At 38.7% G+C, this 12,300-nt stretch overlaps 1 protein-coding gene across 5 annotated transcripts in view; it reads right to left on the minus strand.

Annotated features, from left to right (window-relative positions):
* Nucleotides 1-1,360: 1,360 nt before the first annotated feature.
* Nucleotides 1,361-12,300, minus strand: part of CHD7 (chromodomain helicase DNA binding protein 7) — a 132,475-nt gene continuing 121,535 nt past the window's right edge. For 2 of the 5 annotated variants that reach the window (XM_068932626.1, XM_068932625.1), the window contains 13 exons: nucleotides 12,169-12,298; nucleotides 11,814-11,886; nucleotides 11,518-11,572; nucleotides 10,590-10,818; nucleotides 10,214-10,422; nucleotides 9,396-10,073; nucleotides 8,529-8,689; nucleotides 6,637-6,864; nucleotides 5,991-6,434; nucleotides 5,229-5,450; nucleotides 4,674-4,814; nucleotides 4,115-4,219; nucleotides 1,361-3,264 (listed from right to left, as the gene is read on the minus strand). In XM_068932626.1, the coding sequence (XP_068788727.1) occupies nucleotides 2,311-3,264; nucleotides 4,115-4,219; nucleotides 4,674-4,814; nucleotides 5,229-5,450; nucleotides 5,991-6,434; nucleotides 6,637-6,864; nucleotides 8,529-8,689; nucleotides 9,396-10,073; nucleotides 10,214-10,422; nucleotides 10,590-10,818; nucleotides 11,518-11,572; nucleotides 11,814-11,886; nucleotides 12,169-12,298 (3,629 nt within the window). In that variant the 3' untranslated portion in view covers nucleotides 1,361-2,310. The remainder of the gene's footprint in view (nucleotides 3,265-4,114; nucleotides 4,220-4,673; nucleotides 4,815-5,228; nucleotides 5,451-5,990; nucleotides 6,435-6,636; nucleotides 6,865-8,528; nucleotides 8,690-9,395; nucleotides 10,074-10,213; nucleotides 10,423-10,589; nucleotides 10,819-11,517; nucleotides 11,573-11,813; nucleotides 11,887-12,168; nucleotides 12,299-12,300) is intronic. The other 3 variants (XM_068932629.1, XM_068932627.1, XM_068932628.1) reach the window with 3 other exon arrangements.

Raw genomic sequence — 12,300 nt, forward strand, 5'->3', positions numbered from 1 at the left:
AATTATAAAACTGATTTTTTTTTTTTTTAAAAAAGGCTATTTTATATTAGTATGTGCAGTACACACAGCAGGAAGCACCTAGCAACTTTTACAGTGGAAATTCGATAGGTAGTGGGAAAAAATAAGACACTCGACATTTAAATAACTTAAATAACAGATCAAAAGATTTCAAAAGACTATGTAACACACCTGATCAAATTAATGTACCTTTGCTCTCAGCATCCCAGTTTTTGTCAGGGTCTACATGCGATGTTTCAGAAAGAGGCAGGAATAACGCACAGAGGCAACTGTTCAGTGATGTACATGAGGAGAAATCCTTCCTGACCTTCATTAACTCTGTATGATCTATTTAAGTGGCAGTACAAGACATTCTGACATCTATTCATTTCAACAGTGCATGCCTGTGATTCATTCACACAAAATTCACTTCCCTAAGCTTTCATTTCTAATCTACTCTCGTTGTTCGTGAAATGCTCCTTCCAGGCCACCGTTGCCCCTTTTTATACATCCTCCCCATGACTGAATTTTCGCCTGGCACTACTTGGCCGTTTGAGCTCCTGTGTAAATTCGTACTGGATCCAAGAGCGAGGTTTGAAGCTCTTCAGCATTCCAAAAGCACAGATAATATTAGTCATAGGATGGGGGTCCACCCACAGCCGGCCACTTAAATAGCTAGTTTTTCATGTACTGCACTGCAAATCTAACCCTTTATCCTCACTCTTGAGATGGTCGCGCATGTGTGCGTCAAGGTGACAACAACCGCGAAAACAGAAGTTCTCAGATGACACATTATCTCGAATATCAAAGGTCACAAAAGGGTACAAATCGGTAGCTCTCCAGAAGAGACACTGGTTTTTATGAAAAGTGGGTCAGTTTTAGTTTCATGTAGGTTGTTTGACACAGTGGTTTCTGGCATCACAAGCTCCGGCCTACAGGATACCACAGAGCCTTTGTATCCCTTGCTGTCACTACAGCATTGTGTTTTTCTACCCATTAACCAAGGATAAATGACCTAGATATTGTGCCTATTAAAGCCTCATTTTTCTTTTGCCCTTTTGTTCTTTAGTGTACCACATTATCACATGCTGAACACATTTTAAAGTATTCTCAGTCTCTCATGCCCCTTTGAAGGAGTAGAGTTTTTAGTGTGTTATTTCTGTGGAGTTACTTAGAGTGGAAAAATATGAAGGTAATTCAAGGTTTCTCTTCCTGTCTAGTCCGTTGAAGACAATCAGTTCAGCATATTACAGCCACTAATCTATGAAAGAATATAGCAGAAAAATGCTATAAAAAAAGCCACAATGCAAATACAAAAAATGTGAACACCAGTTGTGATGTCCCTAAACACTACATTCTATAATTACATCTCTGCATATCATGGGTCACTTTTATTAAAAGCATCATTACTACAGTTGGCAGCAATTTACATCTTATCTTACATGATAGCAGTTCCCAAAGAAAAAAAAAAATAAAAAGACATCACAACAAAGAAAAACAATACATTTACAAAGTCATGTCTGTAAACTTCAAGGCTAGTTTAGAGTTGAGGTAATGCTGTTTAGCTTTGTGGCTAAAGTAACAAAGTCCTTTAATTTAAAAAAGGTACCTGATTTTTTTTTTTTTTTTGTTTATACCAGTGCATTACAAGATCACGAGACGATTAAACTGTAGCTTTATCCTGTAAGAACCTTCTCCGTGGGTTAATTTCCAAAAGGTACTCTTCACATTCAACAGCTGCCTTATTATTGCTGTGTCTCAAGACAGAGACATTCACACTATCATGAAAGATTGTCAGAGAGAGAGTGTGTGTGTGGGGGTGTGTGCGCGCATGTGAGTGGGTGAACTCCCATACAGTCAAAATGAAGCGCAAGTACGATATGTATGGAAAATTTCATCTTGACCTTCACAGCAAAAAAAAAAAAAAAATAAAAATAAAAAATTAAATATATAACTTCATCCTTCCTTTAAGCAGCACTTCCTTCTATTAGTGCCACTTGATTACAAATTGCTGCTTTCATAATACCAATGGTACCAAAAGAAAAAAAAGCAGAGCATTATGTCAATTTCCTTAAAAAGACATGATCACCTCTCAAATTTCATCTCTCCTAGGGATAATAAATAATGCACTGCACAATACTTAATGACCAAGATACCTTTTGACACATCTGTATAACATGACTTGAACTTTTTTTGCTACACTATGTTACAGAACAGCTTATAAAAACTAAGTATGGACATTAACTGTGAGTGTAAACAGTAGGACTACCACTTGTCAAAAGTTTAAAACACTTTAACTGTAACTGGTACTGGTTATTCATCATTTTCATTGTTTTCTATTTCTTCCCCCCCATCAAGCGAGTCTAATTCTTCACCCTGTGCTATTTCATCTTCTAAAACGGAGGAATCTGCAGTTTTATCAAGGCTCTCCTCTGCATCACTGCCTTCTAGATTTTCTTCATCTTTAAAGGCAGCTCCTTCAGTTTTGTCAGTAGCTTTCTCTTCATTGGAGCCCACTGCATTCTGAAGTCCTGCTAATGCTGGGAAACCAGGCAGAGTCAATCCTCCCAGTCCTGGAGGTAGAAACATAGATGGGTAGAACAGGCCAGGAGCCATGGTAGACAGCAGGAAAGGATTGAAGGCCAGAGGGTTTGTGGGCAATCCAGTGTTGGTGGTGGTGGTAGTGGTGGCAGTGGCGGTAGTCGCCGCAGTAGCAGCACTGACAGATCCATTTGCAGAGTCAGTAGCAGAAACAGTGTCTGTGCTTTTCTCAGAGTCTTTGTTCTCCTCTTCGTTCTCGTTTTTCTTCTCTTCAGCTTTTGAAGTGCCATCCTCAGTCTCTCCTTGACCAGAAGCAGTAGTGGCATTTCCAGTAGTAGCTGTTATCGGGTTATTCAACAGTCCGCTTAGTCCAAACATGTTGGGCAATCCTGCCATCCCTGGCAACATCAGAGGCAACATGGCAGCCGGATTTTTCGTGTCCCCCCCAGCAGCAGCAGCTGTTGCTAGCCCTGGCGGGAAGCCCATGAGGCCTGCGAGCTGGAGAGACTGCAGGTTCTGTAGATTCTGGAGGCTTGTGAGGTCCATTCCAGCAAACAGACTGTTCATTAGTAGTGGGTTGATTCCCGAAGTTGATGCTACAGCAGCAGCTGCTGCAGCTGCTTTGGCAATTTCACTTTTTGGCCTTCTTCCCCTTCTGCTTGCTCCTTCCTCCCTCACAACAGGTCCAGTGAGAAGACGGTCAAACATGGACTCTGGAACAAAACCCTGAAAAGGGGATATATAAAAACAAAGCTTTATCCTCAATTAGCTTTTATAGCTTCTAGCAGTAACTGATGACCATGCAGTTCCTGCATTCAATTCTCAGTACGCACATTTGGCATGACACGTCAAGAAAACTGTTGTATAACATGGAAGAAATGGAAAGGATTTCATTGTATTCAGGTATTCCAAAAGTGGTTTGTATTTCAAACCTAGCAAATTGTGACTAGCTAGCTGCTAACGTGAGTGGCAGTAGAGCACATGAGAAAAACTAAAGAAAGCAAAGTCACAATTTTTTCATATTTAATCACAGCGGTAGAATAAAATATGCTGGAACTCTGCAGCTTCATTTAAAACATATTAAAATATTGCAGTTACATGAGTTTATGGCTTTGTACTGTACACTGAGTTGTATCCGCTGAACGGTATCCTTTATTTTCAAACAGCTATTGTGAAATAAAAGGCAGAAAAGATAATCTTTTTGATGTTGCCTGCTACCCAGATGAATTCTGTTATGTATATGACAAATATTTTCTTAATAGTTGCTTAACATATGAATATTGCATTTATTAAGGCTCCTTGCTTGTACGAAAAATTTAATGTAAAACAAATGCTGAAAGTTGCTTTACCATACCTGATTTTTTCCAGTGTACTGCAATCCCATTCTGCAGCAGCCTTCTATCATCATTCCCCCCAGAGCTGGGTAACTCCCATCCTGACACTACATTTTCCTTAGTTCAAACTAGCCATGAGATAAAGACTTAATAATCAATGTTTGCACAGAAAAACTTATGCAACCTTCATTTTTTTCCGTGCTATAATCTGCAGCGAAGCACAGACCAAACGTTTCACTTACAGACTGTTTAACAATGTCAGTCCAATCTGGAGCAACAGCAAATTCAGGGTTTTCTTCCAACCATCTTGGCAAGTCCTTCATTGGAGGGGCCATAGCTCCACCCATCTAATTCAAAAGATCAAAGTATTAATCAAAAAACAGCTACATATATGGATGTAGTTCATCTGTGCAAGGATGAACTGTTCATCTCTGAAGGATGGCAGTAATGGTTTTCAACTCAGCTTGTGGAAAACTACATGGAAACCAGTAAAGGAGGGTAGAATTGAAAGGATCACGTTTAAAACAATAGTGAAACGTTACAGGTTACGCATATCTGCTATAAGGAAAAAAACAAACTACACAGTTTCAAACAGCAATGAATTATTCACTCAACTTAAGTCATTAATATGAACACGTCAGAAGAACAGAGGGAGAACTAGAGGAACTGGGTGGTAGAATCTAGCGAGATTAAACTCCAGTGCCGAATTATTCAACTTTTGAGGAAGTCTGGAATAAGAAGCTTGCTTTCCATACGCAAAGAAGTTACTAAATAACTCTACCAAACTAACAAATTTTTTACCTTCTTTCCATTTCGCTTATTTACAACAGGTACCCTTTCTTCTCCTGTCAAGGTGTTTATATCCAGTTTATTAGGGTTTCGACATCTGTGTCGTTTTTGTTTCGGCTTCTGAAATGGGGAAAACAGCACATCTGCACTCTTCTGGAAGGAAGAGAAATGTACTGCTTGTTAGTTATTCATTTTCTTTTCAAAATCACCAATTATGGAACCTTTTCTAACAAAAATTTAAAGAATGGGCCAATTATACTTTCCCCTCAGATTGTCTCAAAAAAATCTTTTCCCCCTTATCAAAAAATTCTGCACAATTTGACACAAAAACTGTTTAAATACATTGTTAAATATTAAGAAAGAAAAAAAACACCCCACATATTCTAATTCTTCTTGGGAATTTAGATCTCACAGTAAGCGTGGTTAAAAAGAAAATTTCTACTGAAATTAAGCAGCAGTTAAAAACCCCAATGATGACGCCCCATGTGAAGAAATTTGTTCTGATGTCTGTAAAACCCATTTCTATACTAATTTATTCTAGCCACACTTCTAGAATCACATACTTACTGGTACATAACTTGGCATATCTACAGTGTAAGTAGGATGCAATTTAAGCCATTCAACTAAATCCTTGTTTTTAGGAGCATCCTCTCCCACCAGTCTGGTCCCATCCTCGAGATTGATTACAGGGATGCGAGTGTCTGGGTCCAGTTGACCAGGAGATGGAATGTTCCTTGCTGGTAGGGCCTCCATATCTTCTTCAAAAGCTTTGGTCACTTCTGCATCCTCCTAAAAGATATTAACATTGGTACTAATTCTCATTTCAAAGGAACAGTTACCTGGGGAAGGAATCTCACAAATGAGTGAAGTTCAGTCCTCAAAGAGATTCCGTACAGGCAAGACTTAATGGGGTTTAAATATTCATACTACGTAAAATAATACTCTTATATTAAGGAACTTTGTTAATCTAGCACCTCGTATATTAAGGAAGCATACAGCTAAAGACAGAGCATTCCCAGTTAATGGCCCCAAACCCTTCCTTTTTATACCAAGATAAACGTTGTTATACATACTCTGTTTCGTGAAAAAAGTTTTTGTTTTTGAAAGGAGAAGCTACTTAAAATAGATGCTCAACGTGCTAGAGTTAAAATTTGATATGAACAACATTTTGTTTGGTTAAAGAAATAATAGCTCTAACCACAAAGCAAAAGCTGGTTAGGTAAAAACTGCACATTACCATTAGCCAGAGCATGAAAACGCTTTAAACTCACATTCAGGAAGTACTAGACACAGAAGAACAAATATGAGACAAAAAGGTTGCTGTCTTACTACAGTCAATGATGTCCGTTTGTTGCTCATAAATAACAGATCAAGCCCTTCTACATTTTTCCTCCTTCCTCTCCTCCTCTTCATAGGCGGTTCTCCATCTATTAAAGAGCCATTTAGTAGATGCCTTGTCGGTGTGCGTGAAAGACCTGCTTGCAGCAGCTCCATTTGAGTTTTAAAGGCATCAGACACGGGTGTGGAGACATTAGGCAAGATAAACTTTGAAGTAACAGATGAAAAATTTGAGGTAGAACTTGTTGCCTCTCGTGAGGCCTTCGATAAATCTACAACCTTTTCTTGTCCGTTTTCTGAGACCACCTGAGACTCACGTAACTGGGCAACCATTTCCATAAGATTTCTCCTCTTGGCAGCTCTCTCAGCCTCAATTTCAATCTTTCTTCGTCTCCTCCTCCTCTGACGTGGAACTGATAAATTGAGCGCATCTTCCTAATGAAAAATGAGCAATTCCAATTATTAACAAAGCTATGCTCTCTACACTGAATTCAGAATAAAAGATTAAACAGGTAACTTTGAAAATAAAGCCTTCATTTTATTCAAAGAAATGTTACGCTGTTATTTTTCCTGTTATGCAAAGAAGTGCATACAGGATAAAATATTTTCTATTAAAATGAGAAAGGTCCAGTCTTGCCTTTGACAACTGAGGAGAAGCAGTGATATCTTCACTGCCACTGATGCTGGCTTGACCAACCATGGAGAGCTCTGCAAAGCTCCTTTTCTGTAGAGGGCTGTCCACAGCTGCTGGAGTATACCCAGGTATGAGCCCCTGGAAATCAAACATCTGGCGCCTATTTACTGGCCACTTCCCTTTCAGCACTGCTTCGCAGATGTTGTCTAATCGGTTGATCATTACTCGGTCCTGCATAAAAGAATGGTCCATAATGAACCTCTAGTTTGAAAGTCTTGTTTTAAACTGAAAAGGATTATAACTACACAGCTCAGCTTGCAAAACTTAACACATTCAAAAACAACTATGCTTGCAAGTCAGGATAAACTGACTGCCTTACAAGTTAGCACATAGAGAATTATGTGGAATAAAACATCACTAGAATTTAAAAAGAAGCATAACCTGCAGGGAGGGAGGAGGACAGAACAAGTTTTCTGCCAGACAATGTACCAACTGACAAATTTAACAGAGACTCGGTATTGTTTTATATTACGAAACTTTAGCTGTTAGCAAAATCAACAGCTAGGAAGGGAAAAATCAAACATCTGCAATCAGTATCTTAAGGTAGCAGTTCTTACGATCCAAGAGGCTGGATCTGCCAAGTCTGTCCTAGGAAGTGGATCCTCATTAGCGTCACTATTAATAAAGTTCAATATTATGAAATGGGCACCAACCTAGGGACATCTAATGAATGTCAGTTTTCATTCCACACCCATTATCACTTCAAATTTCACTGAAGCGTGTACACTAAAAAACTCTAATCATGTTTATTAGTCTGCTTGCGCTGAATTTATAGGATTTTTGTGTTTTACTTTTGCATCATAACTAGAATAATGTTAACATTTCCAAAACATATACTAGAAGCACAGAAAACACAGGTTCATTCTGATTTTTCCATTTCAGTATTTAAGCCTGTTCTATATGCTAGCCTGCTTGAAGTAGCAGAAACTTCAGAACTACGAGAAATACTGCTGGTTAGGGAATACGAGCATCAGTTAGCTTCCTGAACAGCAGAACAGTGCAAGAGCCACTAGCAAATCTCAGCAGCTGCAACAGACTGCTTGCTTTCCCCAGGAATAAGCCTATTAAGAGCAAGATCCCCCTGTCCACCCTCCCTTCCAAACCAGATGGCCCTGTTATGGTGATTAGTAAGCTTAAGACTATTACTACTTTATTTTTCTCTCTATCCTTACTGCAAAGGACAGCACTAAATTATGTATGGATTTATTACAAGGTTATAGTTTCATATTTTTAAACATTTTATGTTAGATAATTTTCTGTACTGTTACCAAAATAAAATATAGCTTTATCCTACCTTAAACTGCTGCTTATATTTGCAGGACACCTTAACACAATTACATCTGTCAACATTACATAATAGCTTAGATCATGTAGGTCACCAATACTCTTTGTACAATCTCCCCACCCCAAAATAAAAAGGGGATCTTAAAAAAACAAACACACACACACACACCTCTCTGCTCTCAGGACTGCAGACTGCTCTGTAGGTGAAATCCATAATCCAAGATCATAAATTTGCTTTCAGCAAAAGAGGTACGAGAGGTATGATTCTGCTGACATACAGTTATGGGCCCATAAGCAATTAATGCCTTTTAGTAGTTTGCTGTTTTACTAAATAACACCACTGGCAACAAAGCAGTTCTTTTCATTTCCTCTGCCAACTTTTAAGTAATTGAAGAATAAAAATGCTACTTCACAAATCATTAATGGGGCGGGGGGGGGGAGTCTCTTGCAGACTAGAAATACAGAATTAGTAAAGGGGGAGCTTTGTACAACACATTTCCCATATTTTATTTGTATTGAAGATGATACATGCCATTCTATTCCTAACCAACCTTAGGCCAGAAAGAAAACGCAAACGTTCTCTCATGAAGCAGCTGAACCACAGAAGGATCCCCATCTTCCAGGTAGAATCCATCACGTGTTTCATCCCTCGCAGTACTCATAGAGGCATTGCTTTCTTCATCAAAATTCTTACCCTGAGAAACCGCTCCTGCTGAAAAACCACCATGACCATGCATTAACTACAAAACTTCCCAATCATCCAATGTCAACTTGTGTTTGACACGGTACAAACAGTAGGTGAAATAAGTTAAATGACATAATTGGAGTTGTTTGCTCACAAGTAGGCTCTTTTTTTCAGCCTTCACAAGTGAAGTAAAATTTGATTGTTTGTATACGTTACTGAAAAATTATAGGATTTCTATGCTATAAAACACAGAATAGAGCTGGGCTGTGAGTCAAGCTATTGGTATTTCAAGTAAAAAGTAAGGATAGCTTTTACATTGACATTTTATTAAGTCCTTTAGGATGGTAAAGGCAGATTCCTCCAAAAAGACTGATAAATCAAAACCATAACTAAATAGGTTAAACAACAAGGCTTGAACGAACCTTTGTATCTCAGGCATTTGTTCAGTAACTGTTGCGGCATAGGCTCGACCTTCATGTTTGGCACAGAGACTGAATTATTGACTCAATAAGCTACCTTGGAAACCAACCATTGTGGGGGAATACCCCACTGAGGAACAGCTATTATGAAACCTTATCTAGACATGCGGTACAGGAAAGGGCAGAGGAGCTGCTACATTCGGCCCATCCCAAGCTCCATAATGTCTCCTCACGTGCCGTTTATCAGCTGGCACAAGAAAGAACAGCTGTGGGGCTCATGCTAAACACATGGAACTATCTGACAGATGTATTACCTTCAGGTTGAGAGGATTCTTCTGATTTATCATCATCATCCAGTTTCTCCTCTTCGTCCTCTTCCGAACCTTTTTCCGAAATAGATTTTGGATCTACGTCTGTGCTCATTTCTATGTCTTTCAATTCACATTTAACAGAGCCAGGCTCAGCCTCAGCATTACAGTCCTGTTTAGTGTCTTTATCTGCAATAGCTGTCTCCTCTTTGATATCAGACTTTTCTTTGGCTGCTGGATTTTCAGACCCTTCAACTTTAGGCTCTGCTTGTTCTGTAGTCTTTTCTTCTGGCACTGCTGTGGACGGGACAATAGGTGGTGTTTGACTGCAGCCGACACCCAGAGGGTTTAGAGAAGACACAGCATTTGCGTTACCTGCCCCTCTGTTTTGAGCAAAGTTTTTGTGGGCCTCAAGAAAAGACAGTTCGGGATCATTCAGAATGTGATAATCTGTCCTACTGACTCCATGTTTAGCAGCACCAATCAGTAAGTCTTTGTCATGTTTACCACAGTCCCACCACTCTGGCAGGTCCAAGCTTGGCTGGCAAAGTTTCAGTCTCTCTCCCAACTGCGGGTGATGGAGAACCTGTTCACGGATTTTCCTTAACAGTTCTATGCGATATAAAGTTCTAGAAGCACGCTCTTCTGTGATCGGCTCTATCATGGTAGAAAGATCAGGTGGTTCTGCAATGAGATCAGTTTGTACTGCTTAACACGCATTAAACGTATGCGCATTTCTAAATTATTGCACCTAGGCATCAAGTTCAACAGTTTTAATGTCTCTTAACAGAGTCACGTGGATTCCTACAATCAGTAACACTTACCATCATCTGGTTTGACTGGCATTCGGCACACCCGTCTACACATATTCACAAAGCTATTAAAATACTTTTCCAAACTTTCATCGGACTTCTTATCGAGCCTGGCAAATGCTCTGAATTGATTCCAGTCAAATTGATGCTTTATAGGATCAAAAATAACGCCAAAAGTAGACACCACACGATAAAAATCGGCTTCTTCTCTTCTTGTCCACCTAGTGAAGAAAAAGGAAGAAAGTGGGGCCACAGAGTAAACAGGAGTCCTAACATAGTTCGGATGCCCCCCAAGACCCTTAAAGGTATACTTTCAAAGCAGAAGAAAAGTACTGGTAACACATAACCTCGAAGGAGGTTTGAAGAAAGATCTCTCTGAGACACTCACTTTTGTCGCTTTTCAGTTATTATAGCTTCCCTTTCTGCTTCTAATGCCCTCACTTCTTCCCGAGGCCGACGTCTCCTGCGGTCAGTCTTCATTAGTGCCTCTTGCCTCATTTGTTGCCTTTTATAGCTGCGCTGATAGGCAGTAATGAGGCGACGCAGACGGGTAGTCAGGGTTGAAGTGCTGGGCCAGTAGAGTTGGCCTAACTCAGCATTGCTTTCACTGTGCTTGTCTAGAGAATACAGAAGTATTTGTGCACTGCAAAACCACCACTAAACACTTCAAAAGTTTCTATAGCTAAAACTGGATTCCTGTTTAATCAGATAAGAACATACGCTTCACAATATTAGTGCTTACAAATTAGAAATGGGATAACCATTTTGGTATGAAATAAAAAATTCCAACTCAATAACGCAGAAATGCTTGTGAAGTGTTTACAGATAACTATCTTTCAGGTACTATTATTCAATGTTATGAATAAAAATATATGAATACTGTAACTACTCAAATTAAATCAGTAGATCTCTAAATATTTTACTGAGATAATTCTGCCTCTGAGGAAACACGTATATTTATAATTTCCCATTTTATTATTTTTACTTAAACTTAGCAATTTTCCTCCATACTGAGAAATGTATCTACAATCACTTGAAGATTATCTCAGCAAAAATATCAACAGCTGCATTTTATGAAATATCCAGTCTTCATCATCATAATTTCCACTATGTAATCAGAAACCAAGAAAGCTGTAATGTGGGATTATCCACAGACAGTAAATAATTACTTTGAAAGATGTGAAGCATGAAAAGATTTGGCAGTAAGAAGTTTACTGCAGTGCTTTCCAAAAAAACACAACCTATTCCCTAACATGGCAAAAACAACAGTCCATTTCTGCTTTTTTAAATTTTATTTTTATTTAATGCAGCCTTACTTGGGTGGATTTCTATGGATTCTTCTTTGTCCTCGGGAGGTGAGTTTGCAAATTCCTTTGAGAGAAGACAAAAGTTATTTTAGTTTTCAATTTTGACTGTACTTCATCATTTGGGGGGGGGGGAGGGGAATCCATCTTTCAAATACACAGCAACAAAGTATCTTTGTAAGGTGTGTTCATCCAGTGGCTCAAAACTTCAGAATTAAACATCAAGATAAACAGGGAGTATCAGTTTTTATATCTATCTATCTATATATATATATATGTATATAACTACAGAAAGTTAAAGTTCTTACATCAATTTCATCCTTGAAAGGAGTTCTGGTTGGCTTATATTCTGGATCTTCATCCTCTCTGTCAAATTCACCTCTATAAGATATTTAAAAGAAATTACTTTCAAGTAATTTATTATTTTTTAGAAGGGTCAGATTTTCAGGAAAAAAGGTTAAAAAAAAAAAGCTACAAACGCCTTCAGTTTGGTGTACCAGGTCACAACTGCAAACAATTGTTTGCGTAAACAGTTCTATATACTTTTTACATCATACAATCGTTCAGATCCTAAGGCAAGATGTAAGCAAAATATGATATATGAACGAATGCCAAAATATACAATGCTGATAAAATTTATTAATTTTTTCATGTCCTCCTTACCCATCACCACCATCTGCTAACATGTCTGTCCCTCTCTGTTCAGCAGCTATGGCCTTCGCATCAGGCATGCCAACCCGTTCCAGAAAGCACAGTGCTGGATCAGCTCTCATGGAATTGTACTTCTCATAACCT

Source organism: Struthio camelus, chromosome 2 (assembly GCF_040807025.1).
Source record: "Struthio camelus isolate bStrCam1 chromosome 2, bStrCam1.hap1, whole genome shotgun sequence".
Classification (NCBI taxonomy): domain Eukaryota; kingdom Metazoa; phylum Chordata; class Aves; order Struthioniformes; family Struthionidae; genus Struthio; species Struthio camelus.